Source organism: Phacochoerus africanus, chromosome 3 (assembly GCF_016906955.1).
Source record: "Phacochoerus africanus isolate WHEZ1 chromosome 3, ROS_Pafr_v1, whole genome shotgun sequence".
Lineage (NCBI taxonomy): Eukaryota > Metazoa > Chordata > Mammalia > Artiodactyla > Suidae > Phacochoerus > Phacochoerus africanus.
In genome coordinates, this window is record NC_062546.1 from 29,161,892 (window position 1) to 29,175,046 (window position 13,155).

General features: G+C 48.0%; 1 protein-coding gene across 1 annotated transcript; it reads left to right on the top strand.

The window, feature by feature from the left end:
• The first annotated feature begins 6,311 nt into the window (after window positions 1–6,311).
• C3H20orf202 (chromosome 3 C20orf202 homolog) lies at window positions 6,312–9,817 on the top strand. The gene is made up of 2 exons (XM_047770344.1): window positions 6,312–6,424; window positions 8,316–9,817. The coding sequence occupies exons 1-2, from the start codon at window positions 6,359–6,361 to the stop codon at window positions 8,547–8,549; spliced, it is 300 nt and encodes a 99-aa protein (XP_047626300.1). The 5' UTR covers window positions 6,312–6,358; the 3' UTR covers window positions 8,550–9,817.
• Window positions 9,818–13,155: the final 3,338 nt, after the last annotated feature.

Here is a 13,155-nt window from a genome sequence, read left to right on the forward strand (position 1 = left end):
TCCTGGGCTAGGGGTCGAATCGGAGCTGTAGCCACCCGACTACACCAGAGCCACAGCAACGCAGGATCCAAGCTGCGTCTGCAACCTACACCACAGCTCACAGCAATGCCGGATCGTTAACCCACTGAGCAAGGGCAGGGACCGAACCCGCAACCTCATGGTTCCTAGTCGGATTCGTTAACCACTGCGCCACGACGGGAACTCCCCTAAATGTTCTTAAAGGAAGGGATATACCCTCCCTCCTTCTCCCCTTTTGTCATTTCTGCTTCCAGGATGCAGATCCGATGACTGGAGCTGGAGCAGCCACCTCGGCCCATGAGCTGGAAACATGTTAGGATGAGGGAACAACAAAATTAAAGGTATCTGGGTACAAGCTGACCATGGAAGCACAGTCTGGGACAGTTTTCCATACTTTTGTTGTTGTTAGAGAACTAAACTCTTGGAGTTCCCTGGTGGCCTAGCAGGTTAAGTCTCTGAGAGTGTCACTGCTGTGGCTATGTTTCAAACCCTATCTTGGGAACTTCTGCATGCTGTGGGGCATGGCCAAAAAAAGAGAGAGAGAAATAAGCCTTTTTTTTTAGGGCCACACTCGATGCATATGGAGGTTCCCAGGCTAGGGGTGTAATTGGAGCTGTAGCTGCCAGCCTACACCACAGCCACAGCAACGCCAAATCTGAGCCACCTCTGTGACCTACACCACAGCTCATGGCAAAGCCAGATCCTTAACCCACTGAGCAAGGCCAGGGACTGAATCTGCGTCCTCATGGATGCTAGTCAGATACATTTCCATTGCACCGCTGCGACAGGAGCTCCTTTTTCTGCCTTTTTTTTTTTTTTTTTTTTTTTTTTTTTTAATGACCGCGAGAGCTGTACATGGAAGTTTCTGGGCTGGGGTTGAATCCGAGCTGCAGCTGCAACCTGAAATGCCGGATCCTTTAACCCACTGCACCAGGCACGGGATCAAACTCACACCTCCACAAGCCGCTGCAGTCAGATTCTTAACCCACTGCACCACAGCAGGAAGTCTGAGAAATAAACTCTTCATAAGCTACTATTACTTAGAACTTTCTGTCACTCAGAAGAATTATTCCTATATAACATGATCCGTTTAAAGACAAATATAAGTAAATCAAAGTAGAAGTGGTAGGTAAAAATTGAGAAGGAGGTGTGAGTAGCTGAAGTTTGAAAAATACAGGTCCTACAACTCAACAACAAAGAAACAAACAACCCAATAGAAAAATGGTCAGAAGACCTAAATAGACATGTCTCCAAAGAAGACATACAGAGGGCCACTAGGCACATGAAAAGATGCTCAAAATCACTAATTATTCGAAAAATGCAAATCAAAACTGCATCTCACACCAGTCAGAAGGGCCATCATTAAAAAGTCTACAAAAAATAAATGCTGGAGTGGGTGTGGAGAAAAGGGAACCCTCCAACATTCTTGGTGGGAATATAAGTTGGCACAACTGCTATGGAAAAAAGTATGGAAGTTCCTAAGGAAATTAAAAATAAAATTATCATATGATCCAGCAATCCCACTCCTGGGCATATATCCAGACAAAACTGTAATTCAAAAAGATACATGCACCCCTATGTTCACAGCAACACTATTCGCAATAGCCAAGACATGGAAACAACCTAAATGTCTATCAATAGATGAATGGATTAAGGAGATGTGATGTACATACACAATGAAATATTACTCAGCCATTAAAAAGAACAAAATAATGTCATTTCCAGCAACATGGATGCAACTAGAGATTCTCATACAAGGTGAAGTTAATCAAGAGAGAAAGACAAATACTATATGATATCACTTGTATGTGGAATCTAAAATGTGGCACGGCTGAACCTATCTATAGAACAGAAACAGACTTACAGACGTAGAGAACAAACTTGTGGTTGCCAAGAGCGTGGGACAGACTGAGAGTTTGGGGTTAGTAGATGCAACCTATTACATTTAGAATGAATAAACAACAAGGCCTTACTGTATAGCACAGGGAACTCTATCCAATCTCCTGGGATAGACCATGATCGAAAAGAATGTAAAAAAAGAATATATAACTGAGTCCCTTTGCTGTACAACAGAAACTGGCACAATATGGTAAATCAATCATATTTTAATTTAAAAAAAGAAAGAAAGAAAAATATGGGTCCAATTTGACCTCCTGTGTTTCAGGTGAGAAAATCTGATGTAGCCTTCAGTGTGTCAAAGAAGGTGATGAGAAAGAATAACCCAGGCAAGACTGAAGAAAAGGGGAGAAAGGAAAAGTATTCCTGGATGAAGGAATAGTAATGAATTGCTTGTGTTTTTATTTTATTTGACAAACACGTATATAGGCCTCTCCATATGCCGGGCAATATTCTAAGTGCTTTACAAACTTTTTTTTTGTGTGTGTGTGTGTTTTTGCTATTTCTTTGGGCTGCTCCCTCGGCATAAGGAGGTTCCCAGGCTAGGGGTCGAATCGGAGCTGTAGCCACCCGACTACACCAGAGCCACAGCAACGCAGGATCCAAGCTGCGTCTGCAACCTACACCACAGCTCACAGCAATGCCGGATCGTTAACCCACTGAGCAAGGGCAGGGACCGAACCCGCAACCTCATGGTTCCTAGTCGGATTCGTTAACCACTGCGCCACGACGGGAACTCCGCTTTACAAATATTAACTCATCATATTAACCACCTTATCATGCGGGTGCTATTTTTATCTCCATTTTTAGATAAAGAAATGGAGGCAAGAGCAGCTTACCCCAGTAGTTCATGCAGCTGGTTTACCCCAGATCTGGGATTAAAATCCGGACCCCAGCTCAGAGCTGATAACCACTGTGCTTAGTTCCATCATAAGCTTCAAAGCATATGCAAAATTCCTGAGGTTTTTTTTGTTTTGTTTTTTTCTCTAAAAAGGGCAGCACCTGCAGCATATGAAAGTTCCCAGGCTAGGGGTCTAATCAGAGCTGCAGGTGCTGGCCTATACCACAGCCACAGCAACACAGGATCTGAGCCGCATCTGGGACCTACACCATAGCTCACAGCAACACTGGATCCTTAACCCACTGAGCAAGGCCAGGGATCAAAACCGCATCCTCATGGATACTAGTCCGGTTCATTACCACTGAGCTGTGACGAGAACTCCTCCTGAATTGTTAATACCTCCATTTTTACATTTGGGAAAGTTGAGGGTCAAAGAGAGAAGAGATTGGTCTGTGGCCACACTGAAAGATAGTAGAAGTATAACCAGAACAATTCCAGATGGATTTGGGGACCTGGGATAGTCTATGGGCTGATCAGCTGCATGCCTGCTATCCCTGCCCCATTCTGTCTCAGCAGCCTCCGAGCAGCTTGCTGAGACCTGTGCTTGGTTTGTTCACTTGTTTTGTATTTACCCTCTGGCACCGGCCCAGCTCATCTGGTTTTCTTGGAGCTTTGACACTTCTATGGAATGGCTCTGATATCACAGTAATGGGACAGTTTAGGGACTGAGGAAATGAATTGGTGGCCACACTCCAGGCCCAGGAGGGAGCATCCGCACACACACCCTCCTGCATGCACGTCTTCCGCCAGCCCTGCTGGTATTCCCTTCCCCTCCACCTGGTTTGGCTGAAGCTCCCAGTCTCTGGCAATGAAAAACCTAGGTGCTGAGATATTTCCCTGTCCTGGAAGGAGAGAGGAGGGAAATCAGGTTCCCAATCCATTGTCTACAAAAGCAAGAGCCTCCTCCTGGCAGCTCCCTGAGGCCGGGACCTTGTTTACTCCCATCCGCGTACAAGGGAGGCACTGCATTTAAGGCCATTCCCTTGGGAGAGGTGGGCCCAGGAAGAGAGGAGGAGGAGAAGCCTTGATGGAGCATCTCCTGGGTGCTGGTCCCTGGCTGGGCTGCACCTGGTCCCCCCACACTGACAGCTGGGAACTTGGCGAGGAAACAGGGCTCAAATCAATCAGGCAACTTGCCTCAGAGTCACACCCAAGGCTAGCTAGGACCACGAAACGCTCTTCCCACTGGAGTTCCCTTCGTGGCTCAGTGGTTAACGAACCCGACTATGATCCATGAGGATGTGGGTTCGATCCCTGGCCTCGCTCAGTGGTTAAGGATCTGATGTTGCCATGCGCTGTGGTGTAGGTCGCAGATGCAGCTCGGATCCTGCATTGCTGTGGCTGTGGCGTAGGATGGCAGGTATAGCTCTGATTTGACCCCTAGCCTGGGAACTTCCATATGCCGCAGGTGCGGCCCTAAGAAAAAAAAGAAGAAGAAACAGTCTCTCCACTGTTCCATTCTACTTCCAGAAACACCACCACATTATCAGGGTCAGGGCTGCGCTTCCCTGACCTAAGGACCTAGGGCTGAGTAGTTGGACAGGGGACAGGTGTGTATAGGACACACGTACAGAGGGTACCTGTGTACAGAGCAGAAGGGCTGGAATACTTGTATACTGGACACTCGTGTCCAAGATAGATGTGCTCAGAAGGAGGTGCACCTGACTCATATGTGCAGGGCACATGTGGCTAGGACTCATCTTAGGTTGAGTTCCCCCAGAAGCAAACCCAAGACAAGAATTTGAGGGTGAGTCGTTTACTTGGGAGGTGCTTCCAGGAAGCACAATAGAGGAGCAGAGACGTGAGACCCAGAAGGGAAGGCTTCCAATGCACTGCAGGTGCCTTGCTGAGCACCTGGCTGCTGCAGGTAACTGGAACTGTCTTGCCTGAGAATAGAGGAGGGGAGGTATTGATCCACCAACACCTGTTAGCCAGTGCTTCCAGCCTCTCCTCTGTACAGGTCAAGAGTGTACCTGAAGCAGAATCAAATGTGCTTTGCAGTAGGAAGCCCTTGGCATCCACGGAGAAGGGGAACATCAGGGGGACATGAATGGGGCCCTGGCAGCACCTTACATTTGCAGCATTCCCCATCGTGTCTCAGTGGTTAACGAATCCGACTAGGAACCATGAGGTTGCGGGTTTGATCCCTGGTCTCGCTCAGTGGGTTAAGGATCCAGCATTGCTGTGAGCTGTGGTGTAGGTTGCAGACATGGCTCAGATCCTGCGTTGCTATGGCTCTGGCATAGGCCGGTGGCTACAGCTCCGAATAGGCCCCTAGCCTAGGAACCTCCTTATGCCATGGGAGCGGCCCAAGAAATGGCAAACACACACACACACACACACACACACACACACACACAGACTGTGTTTGCCTAGTTAAAAACTGGGTTTCTTGGACATTCCTTGGTGGCCTAGCAGTTAAGGATCTGGCATTGTCACTGCTGTGGCTCAGGTCACTGCTGTGGCATGGGTTTGATCCCTAGCCAGGGACACAGCCAAGAAACAAAAAAATGAAAACAAAAACAAATTGGGTTTCTTGTCTCATGTAAAAGGCAGATACTGTTGGGGATTCTGTGACTGAGTGATTTTGGCGCCTTTGCAATATTCTTGGCGTTTGTCTCAGGATTGCAAGATGGTGACTGTAGCTCCAGGCATCACATCCACATTCAAGGCAGAAGGAAGGAGAAGAACGTTAAGAGTAAAGGGGGAGCATCATTGTCATGTTTCCTTCTTAGGTAGGTAAAGTTTTCCTAGTGGTCTAACAGCGAATCTCTGCTTTGATCTCATTTGCTAGCAATGAGGAGTCTGGAATCCAGAAGAAAGGGTACTTGGAATGCAAGCATTTCCCTTTATCTATAGCCTTTTAGATGGGTGAGAGAGGAGGAAGGGGACTGGGGACACAGATGTGATATCTGCCCTAAATGAGAGTTTGTATATCTGTATACATATAAAGCATTTAGACGGAGTTCTGCTGTGGTGCAGTGGGTTAAGAATCTGACTGTAGTGGCTTGGGTTGCCATGGAGGTGCGGGTTGGATCCCCGGCCTGGCATGGTGAGTTAAAGGATCTGGCATTGCCACACCTGTGGCATTGGTTGCAGCTGTGGCTTGGATTCAGTCCCTGGCCCAGGAATTTCCATATGCCGGGGATGTGGCCATTAAAACAAACAGACAAATAATATAAAGCATTTATCTATTTTCATGATAATTATTAACTTTATCATTTACTTTTGTCGTTTCTGTGATCCTCCTGGCATCAGATTTGAATTTTGGAATGCACAGGCCCTGAGGCACCCCTACCTTAATGGTCTCCCTCCTCCCTCCCCCCACCTCCTTATTCTGTTCCAAGCACTGATTCAGCTCTTTAAAAAAAAAAAAAAAAATCTGCATTTTCCAAGTGAGCCACTTCCTGCTCTCATTAACTCCATCCTCAGTGACTTGGCCAGACTCCGTTTTCAGCCTGAAGCAGGTAGGAGACTGTTCAAGTCACAGGTCCCTCGGGCCCATCCCAGGCCAGTGTCAAGGTCTCTCCCAAGGACACTGAGATGAAAACAGCAGAAGAGCCAACCTCGAGTCTTGGGCAGATCTTGGAGTGGCTGAGAAAAGAGCTGGTAAGCTTTCGCATTTCTTTTTACTGGACGCCTTCACTCCACAACTTCCAAAGTCCCCCGGTTCCCCATCCCAGGTGCCCCCTAGGCTGGGGCAGAGCTTTAAGCTGGGGTGGAGGCCCTGCAGGCACCCCTCCGGGACCAGCCATAGCGCACACAATGGCCACCTCAGGTGCTGGGATAAGTGGGTCGTGGCCTACATAGGAGGCTCTGGGTGCAGACTGGATTTAGAATTACACTGAGTCCCGGTACGCGCCCAGCTCTGCTGCTGTGTGGCCACTAGCAAGTGGCTTTACCTCTTTGAACTTCGGTCTCCTTGTCATAAAATGGGGAAAACAATAGTAGCAACTCCACGAGGGGTATTGTAAGAATTTGGTGAGGGAGGCGGTGTGATTCATTTAGGGTCTGCCTGGCACATCTGCGTTGGCTGTCACAATCCTGCCCCAGCCGGATATGAAGTACACCCTCTGTCTTAGCCTGTGTGCTCTAGAAAGCAGAGGTTTGCACAAAGATTGGGGTATTAACAATTTATTTGCAGGTACAAGCCCAGAAGTGGCGAGAGTGGGGGAGATAGGGAGCGGAGGCAAAGGCCAGAGCTTATTTCAGGAGATGCTGTAGGTTACCAAGCTGGCTGCTGCTGAGGAGGGAGCCCGAAGGAGGCCCGGTGGCCCTCTCAGCAGCTGGTTTACCTGACTGCAGGATTCTCTGAGGGGTTGAAGGAGGATCGGCATCCTTTGGGAGAGAAGAACAGGAAGCGTATCGGCACAGCCTGTCCCTGTCACCCATCTCCCGTTGGCGTAGGTCCACCCCGTGCGGCACTCACTCTCCCGAACTCAGAAGCTGTGTTACTTTGTCCCTTGGTGGCTGTTCAGGAAGCCAAGCCTTATGCATCTCCTTGTGATGTTTTCTCTATGTCCCAAAATAGAGGGGTGTCCCAAACTATGTGGGGACACCATCCAAGGGAGAGAGGGAGGTGGCTTTGGGAACCCGAGGAGGCACCCTAAATTTATATCCCAATTATGGGAGCTTCTACTTCTGGGGAGGGACAGGTAGGATTGTCCAAAAATGACCTGTCTTGGTTGCCAGGCAACAGATCAACTGGGATCCAATCCGGTCCTCAGCCTGATGGGAGGGGCCGACCCAGTAGGGCTTTCTCAAGGGCCCAGGGGACTCCAGCAGCTGGAGCTGCAGTTCTTAGAGTCCTCGGGAATCCCGGCTGGGTGGCAGTCCCTCCATGTGCTCCTCTAAATTCTGGGCACCCACACTGAGACTGTTTGGTACCTGAACCCCACAAGCTGAGCTCTACCTGAAAAATACCTCTCTACCATCCATGAGGAGGGAGGACAGGTGGGTGGTGGCATGAGGGAGGTGGGGGGAGAGCCTATTTGAGGCACAGCTTCCCAAGGCTAAACACCCCCCTCCACGTGTTGCCAAGAGATAATCCTTGAGTCTCCACTTGCTGATTCCTGCCTTGTAAACTTTCCAGCCAAGTCTGTTTTGAACCTCTATCACAGGGAATTGACATGACTCCTTAAGGGGTCCCATGTGGAGCCCAGCCAAGAAGGCCCCCTTGACCATCAGGAAAGCATGTCAGTTACTTTATGCAGCAGATTTTTTGTTTGGTGTTACCGATTTGTTCGGTAACACCGACAACTACCATGGATGAAAGTTCTGTGCTCTCCCTCCTGTCCTGGAGTCACCCCCCAAGTCCTACTGGGATCTCAGTCGGACTGGAGAGTCTCTTCCCATTTCACTGATGAAGAAACTGAGGCTTTGGTGGATGTGGCTTCTGTGAGGTGTGGACTTGTCTCCCGTGAGCCAGTGATGGGAGCAGATTTTCTGGGGAACTCCAGCACTCCGGCTGCCCCCCTCACAGATTCCTTCTCTCTCCTAGGCTGAGATGCAGGTCCAAGACCAGAGACTCCTGCTCACGCTGAGGCATCTTCACAGCATCCTGGAGGAGCTGCGTGCAGAGAGCGCCCACTGGGAGGATGCCAGGTCCAGTGGTGGGACCTCCCCCATCAGAGCTCGAGCAGACTCTGAAGGCAGAGGCCGCCAGCCCTTCTCCTCCAGGGGCCTGGCCCATCTCCTCCAAGGGGTAGACAGCAGACGAAGCTCCCTCCCTTAATGGGCCAGAGACGTCCTTGGCCTTGAACCCTCCCTGCACTGATCTACACTTTGATTGTGATGTTGTTGGGAAAAAGCACTGGAATGGGAGTCAGAGAGTCTGGGCTCTGGATTCACCCCTGTCCTCCTCCACCGTATGTCCCTGGACCTGTCACTCAACTTCTCTGTGTCCCTCTTTCCTCTCCTGTCACTTAGGGTTTTTGCACAAATAAGGTATCAGCTATGAACACACAAACATGGTACATGGCTTCTGGCAAGCCCCCTAGAGGTAATCCTATTCTTGGGGATTTCTCACAAAGTGATTGTGGAAACAAAGAAAGAGCTCGTTGTGCCAAGATGTTTATCTAGTGTTGCCATGGTGAAAAACAGCACTCTGTATAGCGAGTTAATGGTTGTTTTCTGTCTTCTCAGCAGGACTTCTTATACCCCTTTATCTGAAAGCAACAGGCCCTGCAGCCACTCTAGCCCAGGAGATGGGCATGTGACCAGGCCTAGCCAATTACAATTCGTGGTCATTCTAACAACACGATTGGCCCAGTGGGAGAGCCAATCAGAGCCCTTCTCTGGGATTGCTCTTTGGGTGCTTGTTCCACTGCACTTGTTCAAAGGTGGAGCTGCCAGTGGCCATGTTCCATGTCTGCAGAGAAAGACTTGCCTGCAGTAGGAAAGAAAGAGGCTAATCTTCAAAGAAAAGCAGAGAGAGGGCCACACAAGGATGGGCAGAGAGGAAGGGTGCTGGGTTTTTTCAGTCCCTGGTTTCTGTGAGTTACTCCTGCTGTCTTTCCAGCAGAAGCCGGTAAATTCCACCATCACCACCCATAAATACACACATGAGTTTGTTTTTGCTTAAGCTAATTTGAGCAGGGTTTTTCTCAATTGCAATCAAAATGTCCTGAGGAATACAATCCAAATGGTCAAAGAAGCAAAGAAGAGAAATCATGAAAAAAAAAAATGGCATTTCACTCATTCAGAGGTGGCAACAAAAACCCTGTTTGGCAGGCAGGCAACAAGGTGTGTGATGTGGCAGAGCTCTCCATTGTGCTGTAGTCACAACTTTGAAAGATTATATCCGCCTAGAAGGACCTGAAAATGGAACAAGTGAAAATAAAGGTGTTAAGATGGTCCGATTCCTATCAGGCCTTTTCAGTTTTGAAAATCATCTTGCATGTTGTTAGGATATTGTTTTTAATGGCTTTGAAAAAGTAAACCCATTGCATACAGAGGCAAAGGGGGTGTTTGCATTATACGTACAATGTTTATAGTCAGACTAACCTGGGATTTCTATGTAATATTTGATAATATAAAAAGACTTCTCTATCAACAGCTGAATGGATAGAAAAAAATGTGATATATATACATACAATGGAATATCATTCAACCTCAACCTTTTTTAAAAAGGAAGGAAAGTCTGGCACTTGCCACGGCATGGATGGATTTTAAAGACATAATACTAAATAATAAAAGGACAAATACTACCTGATTCCACTCATACGAGGTGCCTAGAGTAGAAAAATGTATAGAGACAGAAAGAATTTGAATGGTTGTCAGGAGCTGAGGAGCAAGGAGCAGCGAGTCCTTTAATGGGTGCAGAGTTTCACTGCTACGAGATGGCAAAAGTTCTAAGGATAGGTGGTGGTGATGGTGGCGTAACGTGAATATATTTGATGCCACTACACATTTAAAAATGGTTCAGATGGTACCATTTATCTTATATTTTACCACAGTTAAAAATAAATACATTAAATTTAAAAATTACCTGCCCTGTGGGGTAATCTGACCACATTTATGTGTTACTAGCTGCTCAAGGTTGGGCTTCATTGGACTTTGCCAGACTTTGCCTGTAGGCAGGGGGGACACCGAAGGGCTGGAAGAGGGAAAAAAGACATGCTTGTTCATCTTGGTTCTCTGTAGCTTCCTGTGGCCTTCCTGCTCCCATGAGCATCCCCTAGCAAGCCTTCACCTCACAGCAGCAATTCCTTCCTGTGGCCCCAGCCAGCACCCTGTCTCAAGGCAATAGGTCCCAGCCCTGTGGGTCCCTTCCCCAACCTCAGAGACACCAGCATCTCCCCTCCAAAGTCTGAGTTCCTGCCCTACCTGGTCCTTTGCTGCTCTCTGACACTCCAGCCCCAGGTCTAAACCTTCTCAGATACTGGAAGTGTGACTCTGCAAGGCTTCTCCTCTGTGTTTTTCACTTTTAATAATTTCAGCCTCTTTGTTCCCTCAGCCTTGAGAGTGGTAGATGCTTCCCGCAAATGCTGCTTTAATTCTATCTTAGAGTTCTTTTTTTTTTTTTTTTGGTATTTTCTCTTTTTAGGGCTGTACCCATGGCATATGGAAGTTCCCAGGCTAGAAGTCCAATCGAAGCTGTAGCTGCGGGCCTACACCACAACCACAGCAATGTGGGATCCAAGCCGCGTCTGTGATCTACACCACAGCTCATGGCAATGCCAGATCCTTAACCCTCTGAGCAAGGCCAGGGATTGAACCTGCGTCCTCGTGAATACTAGTCAGGTTCGTTAACTGAGCCATGACAGAACTCCTGTCTTAGAGTTCTTTTCATAATCTTTTGGTCACCCAGTTCACAACGCTATACCTAATTAGCAATTCTTTTTTTTTTCCTTTTCCTTTTTTTTTTTTTTTTTTTTTTGCTTTTTAGGGCTGAACCCATGGCCTATGGGGTTCCCAGGCTAGGGGTCAAATTGGAGCTACAGCTGCCAGCCTATGCCACAGCCACAGCAATGCTGGATCCCCAACCCACTGAGTGTGGCCAGGGATTGAACCCACATCCTCATGGATACCAGTCAGATTTGTTTCTGCTGTGCCACAATGGGAACTTCCCCAGCAATTCTTTCTATTAAATTCTCTCTGTTAAAATAACTGGGGTGGTAGAGTTCTTTTGTGGAGCAGTAAGTTAAGGATCTGGCGTTGTAACTGCTGTGGCTCAGGTTGTTGCTGTAGTGAGGGTTTGATCCCTGGTCTGGGGAATTTCCCCATGCTGCAGGTGCAACCAAAAACAAACAAACAAAAAACTGGGGGAGTTCCTGTTGTGACACAGTGGAAATGAATCCAACTAGGAATCATGAGGTTGCTGGTTTGATCCCTGGCCTCACTCAGTGGGTTAAGGATCTGGCATTACTATGAGCTGTGGTGTAGTGTGCAGACGCGGCTCAGATCCCGCATTGCTGTGGCTGTGGTGTAGGCCCATAGCTCTAGCTCTGATTTGACCCCTAGCCTGGGAACCTCCATATGCCACGAGTGCGGCCCTAAAAAGCAAAAACAAAAACAAAAAACTGGAGTGGTTTCTGTCTCCTGCCTATCTCTAACCAACAGAATTTCGGGCTGTAATTACCAATACTGCAGTGATCACTTTTGGTCATGTGCTCCAGTGCACAAGCACCAAGAGTCTCAGGATATACACTTTTGCTCCACTGTCTGAAAGTAGAGCATTCCTATGAAAACTCTTACAAGCTGAAATGATGTAAAGTGAGGAAGCAATTACCTTAGGACATACCTTGTTGTGGAAGGCATATCTTGTTAAATCTAGACAGAGCACAGGAGTTCCTGTCATGGCTCAGCAGTAAAGAACCTGACTAGTATCCATGAGGATTGGGGTTTGAACCCTGGACTCACTCAGTGAGTTAAGGATCTTGTGTTGTTGTGACCTGTGGTGTAGGTCGCCATCATGGCTCAGATCCTGTGTTGCTGTGGCTGTGGTGCAAGCCAGCAGCTGCAGCTCCAATTTGACCCCTAACCTGAGAACTTCCACATGTTGTAGGTGTGGCCCTAAAAAGGCAGAAAAAAAAAAAAAAAAGAGCACAGATGCTCACAGACATGGGTCAAAGCTACTCACTGTTTGTGCAGAGATGCTGAGTGCTTCTCCCCTGCGGAAGGAGGTTGGCGGCACCACTCCCCGCCAGGGTGTTTGCTGCCTGTGTAGCAGTTGCCCAACCTCAAACACTGAATGCCGTTGTTTTCTTTTTTCACTCGTTTTTGTAAAAGTGAAGATCACCTTTGGCTTTCTTTCACTTCACAAAAACAGGTACTAATGTAGGTCGTTCATAAAAGCAAAGTGGTGTAAAGCAAACTTTCGAAAAGTGATGGTTACCCGCAGAGCAAAGAGTTGAATTGGAGGTGTGAGAATGCTGGTTTACAGGGATCACGTTTTCCAAAGTGGGGCGTTCACTTACACTCCCACAGGCAGTGTCCCAGAGCTCCTGCTGCTCCACATTCTTTTTTTTTTTTTTTGTCTTTTTGCTATTTCTTGGGCCGCTCCCGCGGCATATGGAGGTTCCCAGGACAGGGGTCCACTTGGAGCTGTAGCCACCGGCCTACACCAGAGCCACAGCTACGTGGGATCCAAGCCGCATCTGCAACCTACATCACAGCTCACAGCAATGCCGGATCGTTAACCCACTGAGCAAGGGCAGGGACCGAACCCTCAACCTCGTGGTTCCTAGTCGGATTCGTTAACCACTGCGCCACGACGGGAACTCCTGCTCCACATTCTTGCCAACACTTGGCATTATCCGTCTCCTTAGTTTTTGCCAATATTAGGTACAAACTGGTGTTACATTGTGACCTTAAATTCTGTGTTCCTAAAAATGTGG